The sequence below is a fragment of the Rattus norvegicus genome, chromosome 20, assembly GCF_021556685.1.
Source record: "Rattus norvegicus strain SHRSP/BbbUtx chromosome 20, alternate assembly SHRSP_T2T, whole genome shotgun sequence".
NCBI lineage: Eukaryota > Metazoa > Chordata > Mammalia > Rodentia > Muridae > Rattus > Rattus norvegicus.
In genome coordinates, this window is record NC_141553.1 from 30268773 (window position 1) to 30291528 (window position 22756).

General features: G+C 51.5%; 1 protein-coding gene across 2 annotated transcripts in view; it reads right to left on the reverse strand.

The window, feature by feature from the left end:
• The window catches only part of Adamts14 (ADAM metallopeptidase with thrombospondin type 1 motif, 14), a 76803-nt gene that overhangs the window by 13441 nt on the left and 40606 nt on the right, over positions 1–22756 (reverse strand). The window contains exons 5-15 of one of the 2 annotated variants that reach the window (XR_015644787.1): positions 19530–19613; positions 18981–19128; positions 16494–16599; positions 14743–14886; positions 13651–13783; positions 12438–12551; positions 10326–10474; positions 6765–6940; positions 3574–3707; positions 3131–3254; positions 2020–2086 (exon numbers count right to left, since the gene is read on the reverse strand). Coding sequence is in view for 1 of the 2 variants with exons in the window: in NM_001389237.1 (NP_001376166.1) it covers positions 2020–2100; positions 3131–3254; positions 3574–3707; positions 6765–6940; positions 10326–10474; positions 12438–12551; positions 13651–13783; positions 14743–14886; positions 16494–16599; positions 18981–19128; positions 19530–19613 (1393 nt within the window). In the remaining variant the exon portion in view is untranslated. Of the gene's footprint in view, positions 1–2019; positions 2101–3130; positions 3255–3573; positions 3708–6764; positions 6941–10325; positions 10475–12437; positions 12552–13650; positions 13784–14742; positions 14887–16493; positions 16600–18980; positions 19129–19529; positions 19614–22756 lie in introns of both variants that reach the window. The other variant, NM_001389237.1, reaches the window with a different exon arrangement.

A 22756-nucleotide genomic window follows, 5' to 3' on the forward strand; every position in this document is an offset into this window, starting at 1 on the left:
ATTTTTTTTTTTGGTTCTTTTTTTCGGAGCTGGGGACCATTAACATGAATTTTTAAAACTGAAAAAAGTTATTTACTATTATTAGGGGGGTTACATCATAGTCTATGTGTGGGGGCCAAAGGTCAACCTTGTAAAGTCAGCTTTCTCCTTATACCTTTCTGTGGGTCCCAGGGACCAAACTGTGGTCATCTTGCTGGCTCTTTTTTTTTTTTTTTTTTTTTTTTTTGGTTCTTTTTTTTCGGAGCTGGGGACCGAACCCAGGGCCTTGCGCTTCCTAGGTAAGCGCTCTACCACTGAGCTAAATCCCCAGCCCCATCTTGCTGGCTCTTAACTTGAACATTTATTTTATTTTAGTTTGCGATCGAGTCTCACTAGCCAGGTACCTCTGGCTAGTCTGGAATTTGCTACGTAGATCAGGCTGGCCTCGAACTCCCAGAGATCCATTTGCTTCTGCCTTCTGGGTATTGGGGTGAGATATCTGCCCCACTGTGTCTGGACTTGACTTTTTAAGTTTAATCTGTTTGGGCGATCTGATGTGTGTGTGTGTGTGTGTGTGTGTGTGTGTGTGTGTGTGTGTGTGTGTACATGCATGGCCATGTTTTATATATGTACATGTTTGTATATGTGTGTATACATGTATGTGGTGTATGTGAAGGCCAGGGATCTTTGTCACAGTCTTCCACAGTCACTTTACCTTATAGATCTATCTATCATCTATCTACCTATCTATGTATCTATCATCACCTATCTATCTATCTACCTATGTATCTATCATCTATGTATCTATTATTCATTCATTCATTCATCTATCTATCTATCTATCTATCTATCTATCTATCCAACTACCCATCTACCCATCTATCTATCTATCTATCTATCTATCTATCTATCTATCTATCTATCTATCCAACTACCCATCTACCCATCTATCTATCTATCTATCTATCTATCTATCTATCTATCTATCTATCTATCAATCATCTATCTATCTCATCAATCCATCCGTCCATCCATCCACCTATTTTTGAGACAGGGTCTGTAGATGAACACAAGGCTCAGAAATTCCACTAGGTTCAGCTCCAAGGATCTTCTGCAGGCACTGCTCTAGTGCTGCAATTGTAGGCACACACCACGCTGCTGGCTTTTATGTGGTTTCTGGTGCCAAACCTAGGTTCTCACGCTCACACGGAAAACCCTCTGCCTACTAGGCTGTCTCCCCAGCCTCTGGGGATCTAATGTTCAAACTGTCTTGGCTTCATGTTTGTACAACAACCATGACACCTTTAGTAACTCCATTTTAGTACCGTTATATTACGGGGATCTAGGGCCCGTATGGTGGACTGTAGAAATGGCTGCCCATACCTCATAGCCCTGTGATTTTACCACTCCTTCATCAATAGACAATCTGTGTTTTTAGCCTTTGATGGGTGCTTGGGCCATGTGACTTGGGTCAATGCAATGTTAGGGGCTGGCAGAGTGCCCCTCTGCTCTCTCTCTAGCTACTGCAGATGGCCAAGGGACAGACAACTAGTGACTATTCCCAGATTTTCTTTTTGGGGTCAGACTCAGTCAACTGTCCATACTACCCACACTTCCTAGACCAGTGAATTCCCGACAGACCCATCAGGCAACCAATAGAAGCTGAACCAGCCATGACCGTTGCCACAGAACTGAGATCCTGTGACAGTTGCTGCTCCTAACTCTTATGTTCTTGGGTGGTGGCCATGCAGCAAGAGCTGCCTGAGCCCGTCTGCGAAATGACTTTAAAACGAAGCCAGCTGCTGACGTAAAAAATTTGAACAAAGGTTGATCCTGGTGGGAAGAAACAAGCCCCGGGGGTGACAGTGTTAACCTTATTCCCCTCCATAAATCTGAACTGTGTGATAGTTCAGCTATTCAGCATAAATTTAACAACTAAAAGGGATTATCCGTGTTTATTTAAGTCTGTGAGGTCCTGCCTGCTCTGGGATCCCTGCCCTCCCCACCCTCCCGGCCCTCCCCGCCCCACGAGGTACTCACCAATACGGCGGGGAGCCTTCTCCAGCAACTCAATCTGAATGTGCCTGGCGCCCGCCGGGATCTGCACCTGTTTGAGAGCCGCTGCCACCCAGGGGCATCCAGGAAAGCAAAGAGTCCTGAGAGGGTGGCTCCCTGCTCAGCACCCCATGCGCCTCACCCAACACTACCTCACAGCACACTGCTGTCACCACCGGCTACGCAAGGGCTTCTCAAACACAGAACCTTTCAGAAGCCTGTTTCCTTGGCTGGAAACCAGGGTTGGAATCTTCCCCACCCCAGCCGACCCCCAAGGACTGGAGGGCATATGAGATGTTATAGCACCAAGTGCCCTCTAGGGGTCACTACCACGTGCACTGATGCCCACCTGTGTGAGTTGCTTTTCTTTCCTTGTGTGGTCTCCTCTTCTGCTTTCTCTAGCCCGGCCCCTGGCCCCTCCTAATCTCCTAGAGAGCTACATGGTTGATGAGACCAACCACGGAGATCCTTCATGGCTCTTTTGGACAGATTCAAAGCTTGCAAACAAGCCCTTCTTGGTCACCAACCTCCCCCGCTCCAGGGTAAGACCAAGCTGTAAAAACCCTTCAAGAAGAGCAGACTTACTGCACACAGACTCCTAAAGGAATACTCCCCTTCTACAGCAAGCCTCAGAAAGTTAGAGGTGGAAATCAAAGAACTCAGGGACCAGAAATTCATAGTGGAGAAAAGGTCCCGGACTTTGTTTTTAAAATGAGAATAGAAAATGACTCCCTCACTCCTACCAAAAGCCCCAGGCTCAAAGAGATGGCTCAGCACACATTCTCCCATGTTACCTACCCCCCCCATCCCCTACCAAAATGGTTTTTAAGTTTCTGTGCTTTTGGGAGTCCATACTAGTATGCCAGGAAGATAGGGGACCAGCCATAGGCAGACTGGTAAGGTCTGTAGCCAGGCTCCAGGATCCTCCCCTCTCTCCAGCACTGGTCAAGGAGAACCCTACACACACACACACACACACACACACACACACACACACACACACACCCAACCATGCTTCCCTGCCTGCTTGGAGGCCTTCCCCAGTGCCCCATCCCCACCTCCCAGCCACACCCCCAGCCATCTCACCCATGCTCACCTGCTTGCTTGGAGGCCTTTCCCAGTGTCCCCTTCACAGTCCTGCAGTGAGAGTTGTCCCCACCGCAGACACCGCACTTGTCATCCGTCTTCATGGATCCCACCTCCTTGTCGCAACCAAAGGGCTGGGGGTGGAGACGAAGTCAGCAGGAGGAGGCTCCCCTGCCTCCAACTCTCTGGCCCACTGCTCCCTCCTGGTCCTGGCTGAAGGGGGAACCCTGGTGCATGAGAACTCCCCCAAATCTACCCTGTGGCCCAGGTGGTCTTAGCCTGGGTCACCTCGCTTCTCTAATGGTGTAGGACAGGAAGGGACCCCTCTGCAGTAGCCCTAGCTGCTCTCAGGTTGGTAGTGGCCAATACCTTATCCCAGGGCCCGAGAAATGGCAGCATAGCCCTCTAGGCCCCTGAGGCAGCAGAGCGTGAGCAGCTTGCGGGGGTACCCACCACGCACTCTCCACGGGCACAGACACTGTAAGGATCTCGGTAACTGCAGCGCGTCCCATCATGCACCACTTGGTTCATAAACACCACGTCTCCGGTGTCTGCCGACTGACAAATGAGCTCGCACTTCTGGGCCTCTGTGAGGAGAGAGACGCTGCTAAGCCCATGGGTTGGCAGGAAGGGGATGGCTTAGGACGGACGCCATCAGTATGTGGTCTAGGCACAAAGTCCAAGGCCAGCTCTGGGACAGTGAGGGGAGCTCTGTCTGGGACATTGGCTTAAGAATGCTGCTGTGGCATTTACAGGTTGGTCCTGTGACCTGAGGCAAATGTCTCAGGCTTTTTTAAAAAAAAGATTTATTCATTCATTCATTCATTCATTCATTCATTCATTTATTTATTTTATGTATATGATGAGTGCACTGTAGCTGTCTTCAGACACACCATCAGATCCCACTACAGATGGTTGTGAGCCACCATGTGGGTGCTGGGAATTGAACTCAAGGCCTCTGGAAGAGCAGTCAGCACTCTTAACTACTGAGCCATCTCTCCAGCCCTCTAAAGATTTATTATTTTAAAATTTCTATATGTATGGTTATTTTGAGTGCACCCGTTTGTGTACCATGTATGTGCAATGCCCGTGGAGGCCAGAAGAGGGCATCAGATCCCCTGGAATTGGAGTCACAGACTGATATTAGCCACCATATGATGCTCGGAATCAAACCTGAGTCCTCTGCAAGAGTCATAGGTGCTCTTAACTTCTGAGCCATCTCTCCAGCCCAGGACTTATCTTTTTAATGTGGAGTCTGGGGATCAACTCAAGTTGACATACTTGCAAACACTTTACCAACTAAGCTATCTTCCCAGCCCCCACTATCCCCTCTCCCTCTCCCTCTCCCTCTCCCTCTCCCTCTCCCTCTCCCTCTCCCTCTCCCTCTCCCTCTCCCTCTCCCTCTCTCTGAGTGGTACTGGGAATAAAACCTAGGATCTCATACATGCTAGACAAGTGCGCCACCACCAAGCCATACCCCAGCAAAGGTTCTAACATCTCGGAGGAATCACTGGACCAGAGGCTAAGTAACGCGCTTAAGGTCATACATGGAGTGGCTCAGCCATGCTTGTAACCACAAAGTCACTCGGGTCTTGCTTTGGCGCTGCAGCCTAGCTGGGCACGCTAGTAGGAGAACTGTATGTGCCAAAACGAAACGTTTCCCATCTCTATGGACTGATAATGTCCTAAAAAGGAAGTTGTAGAGAACAGATAAACACTCGCCGTGTTTCTTAGAGAAAGTGACGTTGGGGGGATTAGCTAACTTCCTGGAATTGGAGTCCTGGGAAAAGCCTGACACTCAGCTGTCCCTCAGATTTCTTACCCTGCCTGCCTAGGCCTCTCCCAGAGGACCTGCAAGGTATTCAAAGCCAGCCTTGCAAAAAGCCAGCCTCCCAAAGCTCACTGTAAGGAGCCTGGTTAGCTCCTGCTCCCAAGAGACTGGGACACTTCTACTTCTTCCACTGCTGCTGCAGCTGCTACCACTATTTATTATTATTATTTTTTCTTCTTCTTCTTCTTCTTCTTCTTCTTCTTCTTCTTCTTCTTCTTCTTCTTCTTCTTCTTCTTCTTCTTCTTCTTCTTCTTCTTCTTCTCCTCCTCCTCCTCCTCCTCCTCCTCCTCCTCCTCTTCCTCCTCCTCCTCCTCCTCCTCCTCCTTCTTCTTCTTCTTCTTCTTCTTCTTCTTCTTCTTCTTCTTCTTCTTCTTCTTCTTCTTCTTCTTCTTCTTCTTCTTCTTCTCTTCCTCCTCCTCCTCCTCCTCCTCTTTCTCCTCCTCCTCCTTCTTCCTCTTCCTCCTCTTCTTTTCTTCTTCTTGATAGTTTTGTTGTTGTTGTTTCAAGATAGGGTTTCTCTGTGTAGCCCTGGCTGCCCTAGAAATCACTTTGTAGTTCAAGGCTGGCCTCAAACACAGAGATCTGCCTGACCCTGCCTCCCAAGTGCTTGGACCAAAGGTATGCCTCACCACACCCGGCTACCAGGTCCCTCACACAGAACTCCAGTACGGAGTCACAATATCCAAGACCACTTTAGAGAGCTTCATTGAGAGTCAGAATCCTGGTGGATGTGGGGGTTTCACTTCCAGATGAGAAGCAGGATCATTCTAGTGGACCCAACAGGCAGCCACATGGACAGCTCACATCATCCACAGGAGTGGTGAGATCCTCAGAATGGGTAGAATCCAGGCGTAAAGAAGGTCTTGCCCACTCCTTCCCCTCCTGCTCCCTCTTGCCTGTTTCTGCACCCCCTGCCCCTCCTGCCCCCTCCTACTCCCTCCTACCCCCCTACTGCCCCCTCTTGCTCCCTCCTGCCTGCTTCTGCCAGCTCCCGAAAGGGCATGGCTGAGAAGTCTGGCCCTGACAAGACTCTGAAGTCCCTTGTATTAGGAGAAATCTGCATGAGCCTGAGCTCAGGGTGCTGATGTCAGCTCAGGTTTGACATCGTTCTCATAGGAGCTGTCTGGGATCCAAGAGCTGGGGACCACTGCACCAGCAAAGCCCTTCCAGCCTCAGGCCTGAAGAGCCAGACACCAGGCCATTCCTCCCCCAATGCTACAGCAGGAACTCTCCCTAAACATGCAATAAAAGGCTGGGTGTTGGCCTCAGTGGGGTCCCCACACCAGACACTCCACGTTCCAAGGCCCAGAGCAGCCAGAGGGGGAGGGCAACATGAGACCCCCACCTCCCAGGCTCCTACCAAGCTGCCTTTCAAATGACTTTCAGCACTGCTAAATGAATGGATTGGCCATGGGCATCCCTGGAGAGGGACCCCCCTCCGAAAGCTGCTTGTCTTTTTTTTTTTTTTTAAGATTTATTTATTATATGTAAGTACACTGTAGCTGTCAGAACAGGGCATTGGATCCCGTTAGAGATGGTTGTGAGCCATCATGTGGTTGCTGAGATTTGAACTCAGGATCTCTGGAAGAACAGTCAGTACTCTTAACCACTGAGCCATCTCTCCAGCCCGAAAGTTGCTTGTGTTATAAACATACAAACCAAGGGTGACCTCAACAGTGACAGTGACTCCACAGGTGCTGACACATAGGTCTGCCCATGGGTTCCCCATGGCACCCCAGGTCCTTGGGCCTCGAGAGGTGGGAGAACAGGAACAAGAACACACCCAACAGTTGTGCAGAGCAGGGCCACTCACCACTGTCCGGCTCATAGGGCAACCAGCTGTGCTTGGCATCCTGGTGGGTATAGTAGGAGTTTCGCTTGGCACACTGCTGGGCCCGGAAGTCCTCGAAGGGCCCAGGACAGTCCTCACTGTTGCAGATCTGGTACTCAAACATGGGCCCTGAGCACAGGCGACCTCCATAGGCTGGACTGCAGTGGCAGAGAGACCAGGTGATTGAGTCAGGGGTGGGGAGGGGGGCGGGAGGGAGGAAGGCTGGAAACTGAAGAGCTTCCCACATGAGACCTGAGACAGCTGAGTCATACAGTAGTAGTAGATTTCTCAACTCAATAGTGACCTACAGCGTTGGTCTGCTGAACTCAGGGTCTTCTGAACTCTCTCTCTCTCTCTCTCTCTCTCTCTCTCTCTCTCTCTCCTTTTCCATCCTCCACCTCCTGAGCTTTGGGATTACAGGTGTCCACCACCATTCCCAATTTATATGATTCTAGGGATTGAAGCAGTGCACCATGGGCAAGCACTCCGACATGTGAGCTACGACCCCCTCTTTCCCCCTCACTATTTCGCCCATAGGAAGAGTGCTAGCCCCTATTTTCCTGGGGTGGGGGTGGGGGCAGAGGACATAAGTACAGACAGACGAAGGACTGGCTAGCCCTCTCCATCAGTCAGTTGTTAGTCTTTCTTATTCTTTAAATTCCTTCAGTGCTTACAGCAGACCGTGCAGGCTAGCACTCGGTCAAGACAAAGAGTTCTCCATATCCACTCCTGTCTCATAAAGGCGTATAGTAAACTAAAAAGCAGCTGAAGAGTCTTGGGTTGTGAACCAGAAGAGCCAACATCCACGCTCTGACCCTGTGGTCTTGGTTCAGTTACTTGGCTTTGCTCTGCCTTGATTTCCCCCTTGAAAGGTGGGGTCGTCGTAAATTCATCTCTGGTTGTAACAAAACAGAGGAGAGCAACCGACACTCTTCCCCATTAGGTCAAGAGGATTAGAAAAGGCTGTCAGTACGGAGCTGGGGAAGATGGCTCCACTGTCTACCGCTGTGGGTTCAGTTCCCAGCACCCACATGGCCGCTCACAAGTCTATCACTCCAGTTCCCAGAGATCTGGTGCCCTCTTCTGGCCTATGCAGGCACTGCAGGCACTTAGTACACATAAACACGCAGGCAAACTGCTCACATAAAAGAAAGACAAATCTTTTTAAAAGGACTTTTAAGCTGGCTGTGATGGCACACACTTTTAATCCCTAGCCCTTGGGAGGCAGGAGCAGATGGATCCCTGAGTTGAGGCCAGCCTGGTCTACGTACTGAGTTTCAGGCCGGCCAAAGCTACCTAGTGAGGCCCCATTTCAAACAAAACAAAACAAAAACCTTTCAATGTAAACTATCCACGTACAGGAGGCAACGGTGCCCAGCTCAGAGTCTCTAAGAGAACTCTCCAGGTGTAATTACCACTTGAACACACAGCCTCCTGCACACAGCACTTAGGACACCTCCTGATACCATAGAGCAAAAAGGTATTTGTTGACGTTTTGATCTTTCGCTATGTATTTTAATGCTAAATATTGGTCCCCAAGGCCTGGTTGCCCCCATGGATGAGAGAGTCCGCCCTTACATCAAGTAGTACTGTGACCTTGCTCCTTAATTTAAAACTATTGGTTAAATAAAGATGCCGACAGCTTATAGCTGGGCAGAAGGGAGGTAGGCGGGGTTTGGATTTCAGGGCTTGAGGTCTGAGGCAGGACCTCAGGGAGAGAAAGGAGAGGAGAGAAGGTAGAGAGAAGAGAGGATGCCATGGGGTAGGTGGGTCCTGAAAACATGGCCATGAGGGCTGTCCACCTGGGGTTCAGAGCGGCCCAGAGGGAACATGATGAGTTACAAGTTATTGATGGGGAAGTAGATACCCATAGCTCAGGGGATAGATGTCTGCACAGTTCTAGGGCTTTAAAGATATCATAAATATGAAGGTTGTGTGTTTTTTATCTGGGGACTGAATGATCTAAGGTGGGGTAGAAACCCCCAACTGAGATTAAATATTTATTACAACAGGTATTGCAAACATAAACAGGAGAGTCGATCAAGGGGAGGACTCACTGGCAAACGCAAGGTGGTGTGTCAGGGTAGGCAACGTGACACCTTCCCACCACCTTGGCTTTTGCATCTCCAATGGAGGAAAATTACAAGGGAGTCCGTGCTCGCTGTCATTTGTATAAGGTCAGCCTGGTTAACACAGACACTGGGTGCTATGGTGACAGCAAGCCACCAATCTGTAAATGGCATACCACCAATAACCATTGCCCGCCTTTCTGGATGTGCCTGAGTGTGTGGTGAGCGTGTGTGTATGCATGGTCACAAGTGTACGGATGTGCATGTGTGTACATGTGCACGGTGGCCCTAGGTTGACACTGGGTGTCCTCGCTTTTGACTTTATTCATTGAGGCAGGGTCTCAGGTTGAACCTGGAGTTTGATGAGTCTGGCTCGTCTTCTCAGCCTGCCTGCATCCCCATCTCCCAGACGCTAGGACTATAAGAAGTCATCGCACTTGCCAGGCTTTTTAAAAAATGATTGACTTATTTTTACTTTATATGAATTGGTGTCTTCCCTGTAGGCATGCCTGTGTGAGGGTGTTGGGTCTCCTGGAGCTGGAGTTACAACCAATTTTGAGCCACCATGTGGGTGCTGGGAATTGAACCCAGGTCCGCCGAAAGAACAGCCAGTGCTCTCAACCACTGAGCCATCTCTCCAGCCTCCAGACTTTTCGACCTTTATGTAGGTTTAGGGAATGTCAACTCCTGTCTAACTTGCATGGCAAGTACTTTATCCAGTGAGCCCCAAATGACTGCTATTTCTAAGGGTTCTGGGTCCACTGTGGCCCTGTGACCTATTACCATGGGTGTTCATTCTGCCATTTGGTGCATGGAGGGCCTGGGCCAGGCCCTGTGGAAGTCTGTAGGTCAGGGGCATACCTATGGCCGCTTCAAGTAGTTTACCCATTCCTCCTTGGGGCGTACGAAGCAAGCAGCTCACCCTGGGAGAAGAGGACTGTAGGAAACTGGGGCTCAGACATTCCATGAAGTAGGGGAGGGGATCCTACCAAGATGACTGAAAGGGAGAGACAAGTGTCTCTTCTGGATACTGAGGTGGGGAACGGAGGTACTAATGGTAGGCGGCAGAAGTTAAAAAGGGGCGTGTGGGGGCAGTTTACATATGTGGCAAAAAGCAAACTTGATCGTGTGTTAGTTCATGGGAACTGGTGTTTACTCAAAGTTTCACCAAAGGATTGGGGTGATGGGGGGTCTCTGAGTACCCGGCAGGGTCTCTTGAACCTACCCCGTTTCTCTGGGAACTCCTCTGGACAAATTGAAACATTATCTCAGGCGCATTTCCAGAATTCAGCCCCAGTGGCTCACTAGCAAACTGCCTTGCTCAGACATTCTGGGTCCTTATCCAGGAATCACGTTACTGTCTGTAAGGGCCACTCTCCTACGCCCAGCCCACCTTCTGCCTTCCCTTCTGTCTTTCCCCCACATAAGTGGCATCCTCTGTCCTGCCCACCTCTACCCAGACCACAGCACTCACGGAGGGTTGTCGCAGCTCCGGCTTCGGGACCGCACCCCACCTCCGCATGACCGAGAACATGAGCCGAAGTTGGTCCAGGAGCTCCAGCCTCCGTCCTGGCCATAAGTCTGCTCTGGCGACTTCCAGACACAATGGCCTTTGAAGCACCACTAGGGTGGAGCACAGGACATATGGTCACCCTGGGCCACCACAGTGGAGCCTGCATCGGGGTGTTCCTTGGGACACAAAGCATAGCTAATGGATACTACAGCAAGGCCCCCCTGGGGGGGGGGCGGAGAGGGAGAGCAAGAGCCATTGAGAGATTATCCTGGGGAATGAACTGGACAGGCTCCCAGTCCTACTGGGATATAAGCAGCTGAGCCATCTCCGACAAAGGGCTTGCCATCCTGGGCATAGCCATTCTTCTCCAATGCCATGCTGGGAACAGCACCTCAGTCAACAGCAGCACACACAGCCCTCCCCAGATGGCAAACATTAGTCAATGATATCCCAGAAGGGGTGCTATTTCATGCATCCACCTATTTGGTGTGGGTGGGACTGAGGGGGAAAAAAGACGTCGTCTCATCCCCTCTGAAGCTAACTGTACCCTGAAATGACCAGAGACATATATATGAGCCAACCCTATGTATGGCCTGTAGCCAAGGGACATGTTGTGGTTTGCCCCGGAGTTACCTGTATTTTGATGCTAATTCTGCTGCCCCAAGGACAGCTGCCTAGTCACATACTCAGGACTCAGGTGACCTTATCAGAACCTTCTCCCCATTTAATTTGCAAAATAAAGGTGAGAGCCATGATTTGGGCTGGGGAAGAGAAGTTGGAGGGGAGGAGGAGAGAGAAGGGGTTGGAGGAGAAGGAGGAAGAGGGAGCTGAAGACATGGCCTGGAAAAACTGCAAGTTATGAGGGATTTCAGAGCTGGAGAATAGGATAGCGTAGCGGTAGATCTGCCCAATCTAGGCGAGACCTTGTACTCATAGTAATCGAGTTGGGTTTTCTTTGCGCGGGCATATTCCGGTTGGAGAGGTTACTGCAACAGGGACAGATGCATGGAATCTGAGACACCTGGCTTTGAATCCCAGCTCAGCTGCTGCAAGATGTGTGTGGCCACTTCACTTGGCTGGACCTCAGTTAAATGGCCCTATGAACAGAGGGTATAGGGGCTGGAGAGTTGGCTCAGCGGTTAAGAGCACTGACTGCTCTTCCAGAGGTCCTGAGTTCAACCAGCAACCATATGGTGGCTCACAACCATCTGTAATGGGATCCGATGCCCTCTTCTGGTGTCTGAAGACAGCTACAGTGTACTCACACATGTAAGATAAAGACTAGAAGGTGGATGTTTAGAATGAGGTGTGATTTACACACCATGGGAGTCACTCATTTTGAGCATGCAATTCAACATCCTTACGATCCAGAGGTGTATAGCCTTCACCACAGCTGAACTCCTGTCACTACCATCCCCCAAATCCTTTGTACCTGCTGTGGTCATCTCCACAGTGACGGGGCGGGAGGGTTGTTTAAGGCTCCCCAGAAGGCTTCCACATGTAGTCAAGATGGAGACGCACTGGTTAACTCAAATGCAGGACTGTGACAGGGGAGGAACTGGGATTTTAAATAGAACAGCTAAGGGCTCTCAGACCAGCCAGGGAATCCTCTGAACCATGCAGGCCCAAGGAAGCAAACACACACCCAGAAACACATGAAGGAACACATGAACACATGAAGGTTGAGGAAGAAGAGAGAAGATCTGTGGGGTAGGGAAGAGGCAGCCAGGGAGCAGGGTGTAAGGTCGCTGGATTCCTCTTCCCTTTCTCCCTCTCTGCTAATCATCTCTGTGTGGCCTGACCGTTTCCTTAGCCCATCTGGGGTTTAGTCATCTTATCTGTACAGTGACAGGAAGTGTGCGGGCTGTAGCTCAAGAGACCATGCTAACCCAGGCTGACCATAGAGGCCAAGGGGGGAAGGGCAAGGTGGACGTGTTGAGGTCATGAGAAGACTCTAGGCATGTAGACTATCCACAAAACAAGAGTGGGGCCCTGTCACCTACATCCGTGCCAGTGACGGATGCTCCACACCTTAGGGGGAGGGTCACTTCCTGCACAGCCCCCCGCAGGTACCTTGCCTGGTGCACACTCTGTCCCATCCAGTGGAGGCCCCTTCTTGGTCTTGCAGAAGTATGGGTTGTCGGGGTGGCTGCACCACAGCTGCTTGCAGGGTTCAAAGGTTCTGAACTGTGGGGCAGGGGGATGAGGTGAGTAGTGGTAGAGAGAACAGAAGGCGTGGTGATTGTGGGGATGCAGGGTGCTAGAAGGTAGCCAGAACCACATGCGCTGTCAAACGTCACTAAAACTTGGAGGCTCGGCAGAGGTCTGCATCCAGGCTGCCCCTGATCCTTGGGCATGGGGGGGGGCGGAGATTTGAATAGATTCACATGAAGTTTCGACTCCCTCCCCCATCTCCTTATAATTTGGATACCCAGTGAGGTCAGAGGTCAAGCACCTCGTGCCAGTCAGGAGGGATGCCCCTAATTTCATTAGTACTTTCTTAGCATCCCCTCTAAGGCAGACAGGTGTCCCTCAGGTGTCCCTTCAGGCACACAGGCACTGAAGTCCACACCCTGCTCCTCAGCTCTAAAGCAGTGTTGTCAGGCCGCATGTCCCCGTGTGGCCTAGAAAGAGGGAAAGGTGACCACACGAGGGTTCCATGTTACCAAGCAGGGCATCCTATCTTGCAGAGGGGAGCAGAGGGAGGCTTTATTCTCTGGGTGGACGTACGAAGTACTAGAGTCACAGAAGCCTATTCTGTAGATGTCTCTACCCTGAGATGTCCCCTTGTGTGGGTCCCTTCAGGGTAGATCATGCTGACCTCCAATCTTCAGGTCGCCCTTTGCCCTGTCCTGAACAGCAGGAGCAGGGCTATGTTCTCTGGCATCTATGGCCTTCAGCAGCACAACGGAGACATGGAGATGACCCCATAGAGAGAAGACTTCCAGACACCATGCCCCACTACAGTGTTCAGAGGTGGGAGCTCTCTTCTTGCCCATGGCTCAGACCCTGGCCTGACCCATCACAGGGAAACCCCTCAAGGGACCAGACCAGCCAGGGCAAATCAATGGCTGCTTGCCCTCTCTGCCTCACTCCTTCCATCTTCTCCAGGCGGCTTACAGGTGGGACTGGATGGAGCGTGCACCCTGCCCCACCCGACCCCACCCCTGTGTAGGTGGCTGGAACTAAGCTGCAAATGCATCCCTGGGCCCACGGCTTGCAGGGTTGACGGTATCCGGTAAAGGAAAAGCCTGGGTCACGTAAGCCTGGCACACAGCCTACTCACAGCCAAGCAGGTGTGGTACCCAGTGCCAAAGTCGAACCGGCACTGCTCGTCCATGGAGTAGTCGATCCCGGGCAGTTCCGGGGGCTGGGGCCAGGTGCGCTCGAAGGGGTCATCAAGGAGGCAATTGTAGGATCTGCAGCAGGGACAGGGGAAGTGAGCCAGCCCTAGGCCTGTACATCCTAACCCTTCCTTTCCCAAGTTGGGGCTTTTAATAGGCAAGGAAGGTCTATAGGACTTTGTGCCTGCTGTCGTGGGTCCCAGCTGTCTATTCTAAGGGCGATCGGCTATCACAGCATCCTTCTTCCTAGGCGGTCATTGAGCAGAAGGATTCTACTCACATCCACAGGCACGCCTAAAGAACTCAGGGTGGATCAAGCTGACTGCCAGAACCAAGGGTCATCCCTGCATGGTGGGGTCAGAGTTATGTCCCCTGGTGACTATGGCCTCATAGATTCAGCTGATATGTGGTTTGGGGTATTGATTTTGCCCAAATAAAAGGGATGCACTGTGGATTAAGATTGGGGGTGGATTTGTAGATAATTTGAGGCCACACCGCCTGAGCCTAAGTGTATCTACCACACAGGATGTACGCTGGGTAGACAGTGCTAGCCAGCTGCTATGGAAGGTCAGTGACTAGTATCCCTGACTCTGTCTGCTTTGAATACCTGTCCTCCACTTCCTGGTGCGCCCACCCCACCCCAACCCCTATCTCTGGGGCCCTGGGGAACTGAAGCTTAAGTTCTCCACTTGTAGCATGCATGGTGTTTGCACCTTTAATGAACCCAGATTCCCAGGCCCAACCCACAGGGAATTCTAATTAGCATCTGCGTAAGGCTAGAGAGCCCGCTTTTTAATAGTACTTCCACATTTTTGGTCCCTTGGTCACACTGAGATGGGGGCTCACTAACCAACTCACAACCTCGAGTTGCTAACGTGGGTGTTTTAGGCCAGGTGAGGAATGGGGGTTAGAAGAGACACAGAATGACCAGGCCAAGCAGGCGGGGTGAGGGCAGGTGTGTAACCTAGGCTTGCCCACAGGTTCCTATCTTGGGGTGGCGGTAACCTACAGGAGGTAGCGGCTGGGTAACCTACGGGAGGTAACGGCTGAGTTCCAGCTTGCTGCAGCGAGACCAATGAAAGCGGTGGAAGGCAGCCTGAACCAGGGGCGCCATGACGCTGCCCAGACTGGTCTCGTCATCACAGCCATTGCCTTGGCCATCATGCTCCATGCCAAGCCTGGGGGTGGAGGGAGAGAAAGTCCTGCTGTGGGTCCTGACCCTTGAGGACAGGCAGAAGGACCAAAAACAGCCAGCCCTGCCTTGACCAGGAACTCAGACTGGCCTGTTAGCCTCAGTTCCTAACCCTGCCTCTGCTCTTCTCCATACTCTATCCTCCTGGAGACCCATCCCTCCCTCAGACCTTATCCACATCTCGGTTCTTGAGGAGAGCCCAGCTGGGACGCCAATGGCCTCTCACCTTCCTCGTCTCTTTTCCCATCATTCCCACAGCCCACGGACATACCTGCCCAGCCCATGGATAGGACTGGGGAGGGTGTACATCCTGTTCCTTCTGCACACCCTCCCCACCATGTGACTGTTCATCAAGCTGGCAGGCCCATCCCCGGACCCATTGCTGGCCCGGGTAGAAGGTTCCTGTAGAGGGTACTATTGTACTGCACCAACTCCGGCAGCCACACATGACTTGACCTCTAGAGCCACCCGCTCTGCTATCGATACCTCTTGCCTTGGGGCACCAGAAAGGCTTCTGCATGCAGGGTCTAATGTTGTTAAGTTTGATCCAGTCGGTCTCACCCATGGAACCCTTCAGCGTGTGAGCTTCTTATTAAAAACTCTCCCCAGTGGATGCGCCTGTAGCACACGCCTTTAATCCACCTCTCGGGAGGCAGAGCGGGCAGATCTCTGTGAGTTTGAGGCAGTCTGATCTACTTAGTGATTTCGAGGCTAGCCAGAGCGCAGTGAGACTCTGTCTGAAACCAACCCTCCCTCTGCATAGGATTCTACACATAATAGGTACCCATGAAAGTTTAAATTTAAAACTTTGTTCTTTAAAACTGATATTCAAGACTCTTCTTAAATACTTCCAGTGCCATGGGCCCCTGACCATTAGGTAGACACAACATAGACCTCTAAGTTTGACGTTGCCTCTCTACAGTGAGGGGTCTCTATTTCGGAAAGAGTGGATACCTACTGTCTTTTGCAGCAAGTCAAACCCCAGCACATGACAGGTGCTCAATAAATACTGAATGACGCCAGGTGAGGCGGCACATGTCTATAATCCCAGAATGAGTCTAATCTGAAGCAGGAGGATCCAGAGTTCAAGCACATCCTCGGGTAGTTTGAGACTAATTGGGGTTATATGAGACCCTGTCTCAGAAAACAAACCCACAAACCAAAAGAATAAAACCTTGTTGGGGAGTGAATCAATGTGATCTAAACAGCATCCGAGCAGAACTGGTTGCCAGTCTCTCCTGGCTCACTGTCTGGGCTCAAATCGTGCCTGTTTGTGGGCTTGGGCCAGTCTCTCAGTAGGCACAAGCCACAGCAAGCTGGAAGCGGTCTCTAGAGGATGCTTGGATGAAGACAGAATGGAGAAATGGCAAGGATAGACCACCCAGAGAGCAGGTCTAACCTATGACAGGCAATCTGCTACCAGCTTGGCAAAAGCCAGGGCACATGTGTCCCCCACATCCATGGGCAGCTGGTAGATATCATATGTCAGGACAGAACCTGGCCTGGCCTTCTACCCTCAAGCCCCCTTGGAGCTTAATACTTGACCCAGAGCCCTAGAGCCACTCCTAAGCACACCCTGACAGAGCTACTTACACATGACCTGTCTCATGAGCCACGACAAAAGCTGAGGAGAAGCCATCCTCGTGGTTGAGGGCACAGCTCCTTAGGGGGTGGCACATGCCAGTAACAGGTGCGTACCCTGCCAGAGAGAAGGAGAGAGGTCACAGACAGGTCCGATGGGGTGTATTGGCCTGTGCTCCCAGCCTGAACGATGCAGAGACATCCCAACCTGGTGGGTGTTGGAGGTTCCTGGAGGAGAAAGGGTCTCAAAAATCTCTTCCCAGAGAACAAGCATGAGCTGTCTGTCACCCTGGCCCAGGATTAGGGCTTGTTCTTGGCCTACAGTTTTCCACGTAGCACAGCAACAATGTCTCTGAACAAGTGGGACTTCCAGGTGAGACCCAAGCCTCCACATACTCCACTTCTGTGAGCCAGTCCACAAACAATCCCAGAACACTGTCCGTGTAGAGGTTAGGGATGGCCCTGTGTTGGGTACTGCGGGGAGCTGGGTAGAACGGCACCAGCCTGTAACCCCAGCCGCTCTTGAGACTAAGGCAGGAAGGCCACATGAGGCCAGGAGTTTAAGACCAGCCTAGGCAACATGGAGAGACACATCTTAAGGACAACAAAGGAGAAGGGGAGGGGGAAGATGAGAAAGAAAAGAGGAGGAGGAAAGAGAAAAAGAAGGGGGAGGAACAGAGAAGAGGAGGGGGAAGAGGAAGGAGAGGAGGGGAGAGGTGAGGGAGGAGGGGGAGGAGGAGGAGGAAAAAGAGAGAAGAGAGAAGAAGAGGGGGAGGAGGGGGAAGAAGGAAGAGGAAGAGGACAGAAGAGGAGGGAGGGAGGAGGAAGGGGAGGAGGAGAAAGAGAGAAGAAGGGAGAGAAGAGGAGGAGGAGCAAGAGAAGGGGATGAAGAGGAGGGAGAGAAGGAGGAGGAGGAGGAAGAGGAGGAGGAAGAGGAAGAGGAGGAGGGGTAAATTCTCTTTAGATACCATGGGAAAAACAAGACTAAGATAGCATCCCTACACCCAACATGCCCCATCATTAGGGAGGGTCTAACTCAGAAGGCAGGGACAGAGTGCAGGTGTGGCCAAGGAGCACAGTTCAAGGATCAAGGGTTCTAGGAAGAGTGAAGGAAAGGAAGACTCCCCCTGGGAGGTTTGACAGGCCCAGAGAAAGAGACAGAGAGAGTGACTTCTGAAGGCCACCAAGCTGGAGAACAGGCAAGATAACTCTCCAGAATTTGGGGAGACACAGGCCAAGGTGTAGATGGGCCACATGGGAAGAGAACAAGCAGTAAGGGGGTCAGTAAACACCGCTGAGTGAAGGCCTGCGAGCTGTGGGTCTGACTTTAAGGGTGACTCTAAGGCTGAGGGCTGTGGCTCAATGATGAAGCCTAGACTAAGCTTGCAAGGGTCCGTGCAATCCTTCCTCAGAGTAGCAAAAAACAATCGACCAGACCCCGCTTGCAGCAGGAGTGCAGGCTGGGACAATCTGGAGATGGAAGTCCATGGGGAGGACTCCTTGCCTGGGCCTGCAGTGACCAGCGAGCTCTCCTTGACTTAGTTGTGCTGATTTCACAGTCCATTTTGACAGGGCTTGGGGAGCACAGTACTATGGTGCGGGGGGAAGAGGCAGCCTGAAGCCCTGGGGTCAGCGCTATAGACCATGCTGTTCCCACATGTGTGCCTATCTGTATCCTGTCCACATGTGTACTTATGTCTGATGTCTCAGTGTGATCGTACATGTGTGTACGGTGTCTCTGTGTATGTGCACGTGTGTGTACATGTGCATGTACACACGTCTGCTATACACATCTGAGACCTGGTGGTTTAGACAGGCAACCCTATGGGTAGGCGAGTTAGCTGACTCATTTCTACCACTGGACCGGGAAGATATCCCCAAACCCTGAGATCTGAAGAGCCAGTGAGGCATCAGGTCTGTCCCTGCCTGGGAAGAGGCATAGGCAAGTCTCTTCACCACCTCGTGCCTCAGTTTCCCCACATGAGAACTACGATCAAAGCCGTACATACACAGATGGCTTACAGTTGTCAATGCTGTCTTGGATTCCTGGGTACCTCTCTACCCACCGAGCAACTGGGAAACAGAGGATGGTAAATATTAAGGTTTCCCCGCCACCATTTGCAACTTGGGAGAATCCAGAAACGGAAGAGCTTCCGGATCCATGCAGTGGCACATTCCTTGGTGGTAGATTTCCATTCCTACCACCAAGTGCTCACAGTCTGGAGTAAGCAGGAGCCCAGCTGAGGTCCCTGAGCAGCTGGGGGCAGGAACATGCAGGCTACAGGCAGGACCGAGACAGCAGCCACTGAAATGAGATGCTTTCCCTGGTCACAGTCCTTACGTTGCAACGCTTACCCTTCTGTCCGACCAGGTTCTGTCTCCTCTTCTTCCGTGGGGTGGGTCCCACAGAGAGAACATTGCTCTCCAGGTCCAACCTTGAAGCTCCAGCCCTGCAGGCTGCTCACACCGGGCCATGGTTAAGAATAACACCTTGCATACCTGAGGGGCCGAAGTTCTGGCGGGTGAGGAAGATGACGTGGTCGTGATGTTCAGTGTGGCTAGGGTCCTGGCGCTGCTGGGAGTGTGCCCAGCGACACACCTGCTCCAGGCTGCGTGCTGGGTTCCCTCGCTCGATCAGGCTCAGGGACTGTGGGAGGAGCAGGAGGGTACCAACAATGGAAAGGTCAGAGACCCTTGGACTCCAACGGAGCTCTCCCCAAAGGGAGACCACCGAGGCCTAGGGTCACAGCACCTCTCCTAGAGCTCACTAGCACAAGGTCCTGGTCTAAGGCTGCAGAGGTCAGGGTCCTTAAGTTCAACAATGAAGTTCAAGAGTGACAGCCTTGGTCTCCATCACTGCCCCATCCCCAAGGGACTACTCAAGGAGAGTAGCCTCCGCCCCGACATAGGACTTTCAGTTTTCCGATTACAAGACCCACCCCATTGCCTCCCACCAAGCAGCAGGTCCGATGGGTCTTTGGGTGGTGATTTTGCAGGCAATTCTGCTGGCCATCCACCCTGCCTCCCTTCCAGGCAGCAGGGCCTCACCTGTCGGTAGCCCACCATGATCAGGCGGACAAGGGCAATGTTCACGTGGGCCCCCAGCGATTCATCATGGTAGATTTCATCCACCTACAAGGACAGAACAGTATAAAGGTAGCAAACTTCCTGCAGGGGACCTACTGTATGCCACACGTCAGACCAGGCTCTGACATAGTATGCTATCTCCTGTGGGACCGTGAAAGGCACCCTGGTTCCTGGTTGAGCAAAGGCTTGCAACCCCGGTGACCCTGAAAGGGAAGGTAGGCATTTTGCCTGACTGGGGGAAGCTAGGCCCATCACTAGCCACAGCCCTCCATAGATTTGTTGTTGTGGTTTGCCCTGGAGTTATCTGTATTTTGATGCTAATCCCACTGCCCCAAGGATGGCTGCCTAGTTAGTACTCAGGACTCAGGTGACCTTATCAGAACCTTCTCCCATTTAATTTGTAAAATACAGGCGAGGGCAGGAACAGGATAGAAGGAGGCCTGTCATTGGATGAGAAGGAAGGATGGGTGGGAGAAAAATTTGAAGGAAGAGGAAGAGACTGGAACAGAAAGAGAGGAAAGACTGGAAGGACAGAGAGAGAGTAGTCACGGTGGAGAGAAAATGGAAGCTGACGTTAAGATTCCAGTCTGTGTATTTACAGGTTGTTATTAATGTTCTTAAGGGATGGATGTGTACTGGGCTTTGTATGTTTAGGTGGGCAATTATATCTTACCAACTGGGTCAAAGGTTATTGTGTTGTGTGATCTTTTATGTGACGGTTTGAGTGTAGGAAAGTGTGCAGTGGCTGGAGACACTGGGCCACCGTGGAGTTGGGATGTGTGTTTCTGGCATGGAAACCTGCCTTGGGAACTAGATAGGCAGAGAGGTTGCTGCCAGGTTCAGAGAGGCCTTCGGCAGTGTGATAGGGGATGGAGCAAACTGGGTGAGAGGCTTTGCTGACTGAGATTAAGGTATCTAGCAGATATCTTGGGGCACTGCAGTGACAGGCCTAGTGGAGATAAAGACAGAATTTTTATTTTACAACAATTTGTGGCCATCAGTCACGTAAGAGATACACCCCAATCCCCTCCACAGGAAGAGGACCTGACCACAGGTCATGTAGGCTCAAGACAGATCTCCATTCTAATGAGGTACCTAAAGGTCTGGAAGCTTAGCCAATGAGCTTTCCTTCCTAGACACTCCTCCCTGCAAAAGGTATTTAGTCTCAGGACCATGTTGAGAAGTGGGGTACGGTTTTACCTATCCACTTTCCACCATGACAATAAATGCCTTAAAACCATGGACTGTCTCTTTTCATTGGTATACGCTGTGGGTAGCCACAGAGAAGACCTTTGTCCACAGAGACGCCTCTCCCACTCCCAGTGGCAGCCACCACTAAGCCTGCAGCCCACCACTGGCAAACCAAAGATTCTCCCCCAAAAGACTAGCTGGAGTTCCCCCACTTTTTCCTGCCTGCCCCAGGGCTAGATTCAGCCCTGCAGCCCCCTGCCCCCACTCTTCTGCGGCATTCCAGAGGCACCTGGATGCCCAAGAACCTGAGAACTGTCAGCCCCAGCCTCCTTGTAGATTCAGGGACCCTGAGCCAGCTCTAGCTGTGTCCTGTGCTCAGACCACGCTTCCCCACCGCTGAAGCAGTGTCCCGCGGCTTCCCCACAGTCCAACACCCACTCGGTGATGGCTTGGGGTAAGCGCAGTCAAACAGCCTAGCAGCCAAGCTCTGTGGAGGCAGGCAGATCTCTGAGTTTCAAGCCAGCCTACTCTATAGAGTGAGTTCAAGGACAGCTAGGGCTACACACACACACACACACACACACACACACACACACACACACACAACTCAGGCACAAAGGCTTTTTTAAAAGCTTAAAATAAAGAAACAAAATATTTCAATGTAAACACACACACACACACATACAGAAGAAGAAAATTAAATCACTTAGCAACCAACTAAATAATGCCCAAAGTCTGCTGACTTACTGTCACATGTGCACGCCTGTGTGCTAGTTTACAAAGCTGGGGTCACACAGAACACATTGTTTGTGCCTTGTTGGCTTCCTGGAAAAATGTTCTGTCTTTAACTGTGATTCTATAGAACATGCCACCAATGCTGTGACAATCCCAGACAGCAGCTGAGAGCCTTATGAAGAAATGTTTTCCTCAGCCACTCAATGTAGGCAATAATAAAGCAGCTGCTTGGAGTCCCGGGTTCAAATCCCAGCTTGTTTTTTGTTGTTGCTTTGTTTGCTTTTTGCTCTTTTGCTTTGGTTGTTGTTCTTAGTGTGTAATCTTATGTAAGAGTGTTTTTGCCTGCAAGGATGTCTGTGTGCTGACAGCATGCAGTTCCCACAGAGGCCAGGAGATGGCATTGGATCCACTGGGACTGGAGTTACAGATGGTTGTCTGAGGTCAGTGCTGGGGGTTGAACCTAGGTCTCTGCCCTTCCGCTCTGTTCTATCCTAATCTCCCGGCTGGCTTGGGGCGCAGCATGAAGCTCCTTAGAGAACCTGTTTCTTTTTCTGCAGGATGGAAATACAGTGCCTGTTAGAAGGCCACCCGATATAAATGTCTGGGAACCACGAATGAGCCACACGAGCCCGGAGGCACTGTTAGTAGTGACACTTCGTGGTCCCTCCGATGGCTGCCTGCAAGGCTCCCTGGGAGTGGGATGGTCTCATGCCTGACCATGTTCCACCGTTCCTGTGTCCTGTGCTGTTTATGTATACCTGTTCTTTCTCACGCATGTGGAAAATAACACAGGCCATGAAGAGGCAGCTGTCCACTGTTCACTAAGCAGTGAGGAGTCATCCTTCTAAGTCCTCACTTCTAAGTCTGGGGGTTGCGGGATGGGGCAGGAGGGAAGACAGGATGAGCCAGCAGAGGACTAGACTGCAGGCTCAGAGCCATGAATTAGAAGCTGCCTCCAGCACAGAGCCCAGCCTCAGCCTGTCTTCCCAGTGCCCAGAGCTGGCAGTGGCCCCGTATATGAATGTGCAAACCTCAGAGCAGCCAGCATTGGGCTTCCACCATCGGCTTTCCTGGCGCCTGTGTCTGAATCCAACCAAGTACGGAGACCAAAAAGCCTAGCACTAGATCCAGCTGAGTCCGGAGATCAAAGCCTGGTGCCTGCTGTGGACACACAGACCCTGCCAATCCCCACCGCAAGACATGACAGTGACGCCCAGGGCCCAGTTTCCTCCCATCCTCCAGAGCAAAGACATCATAGAAAG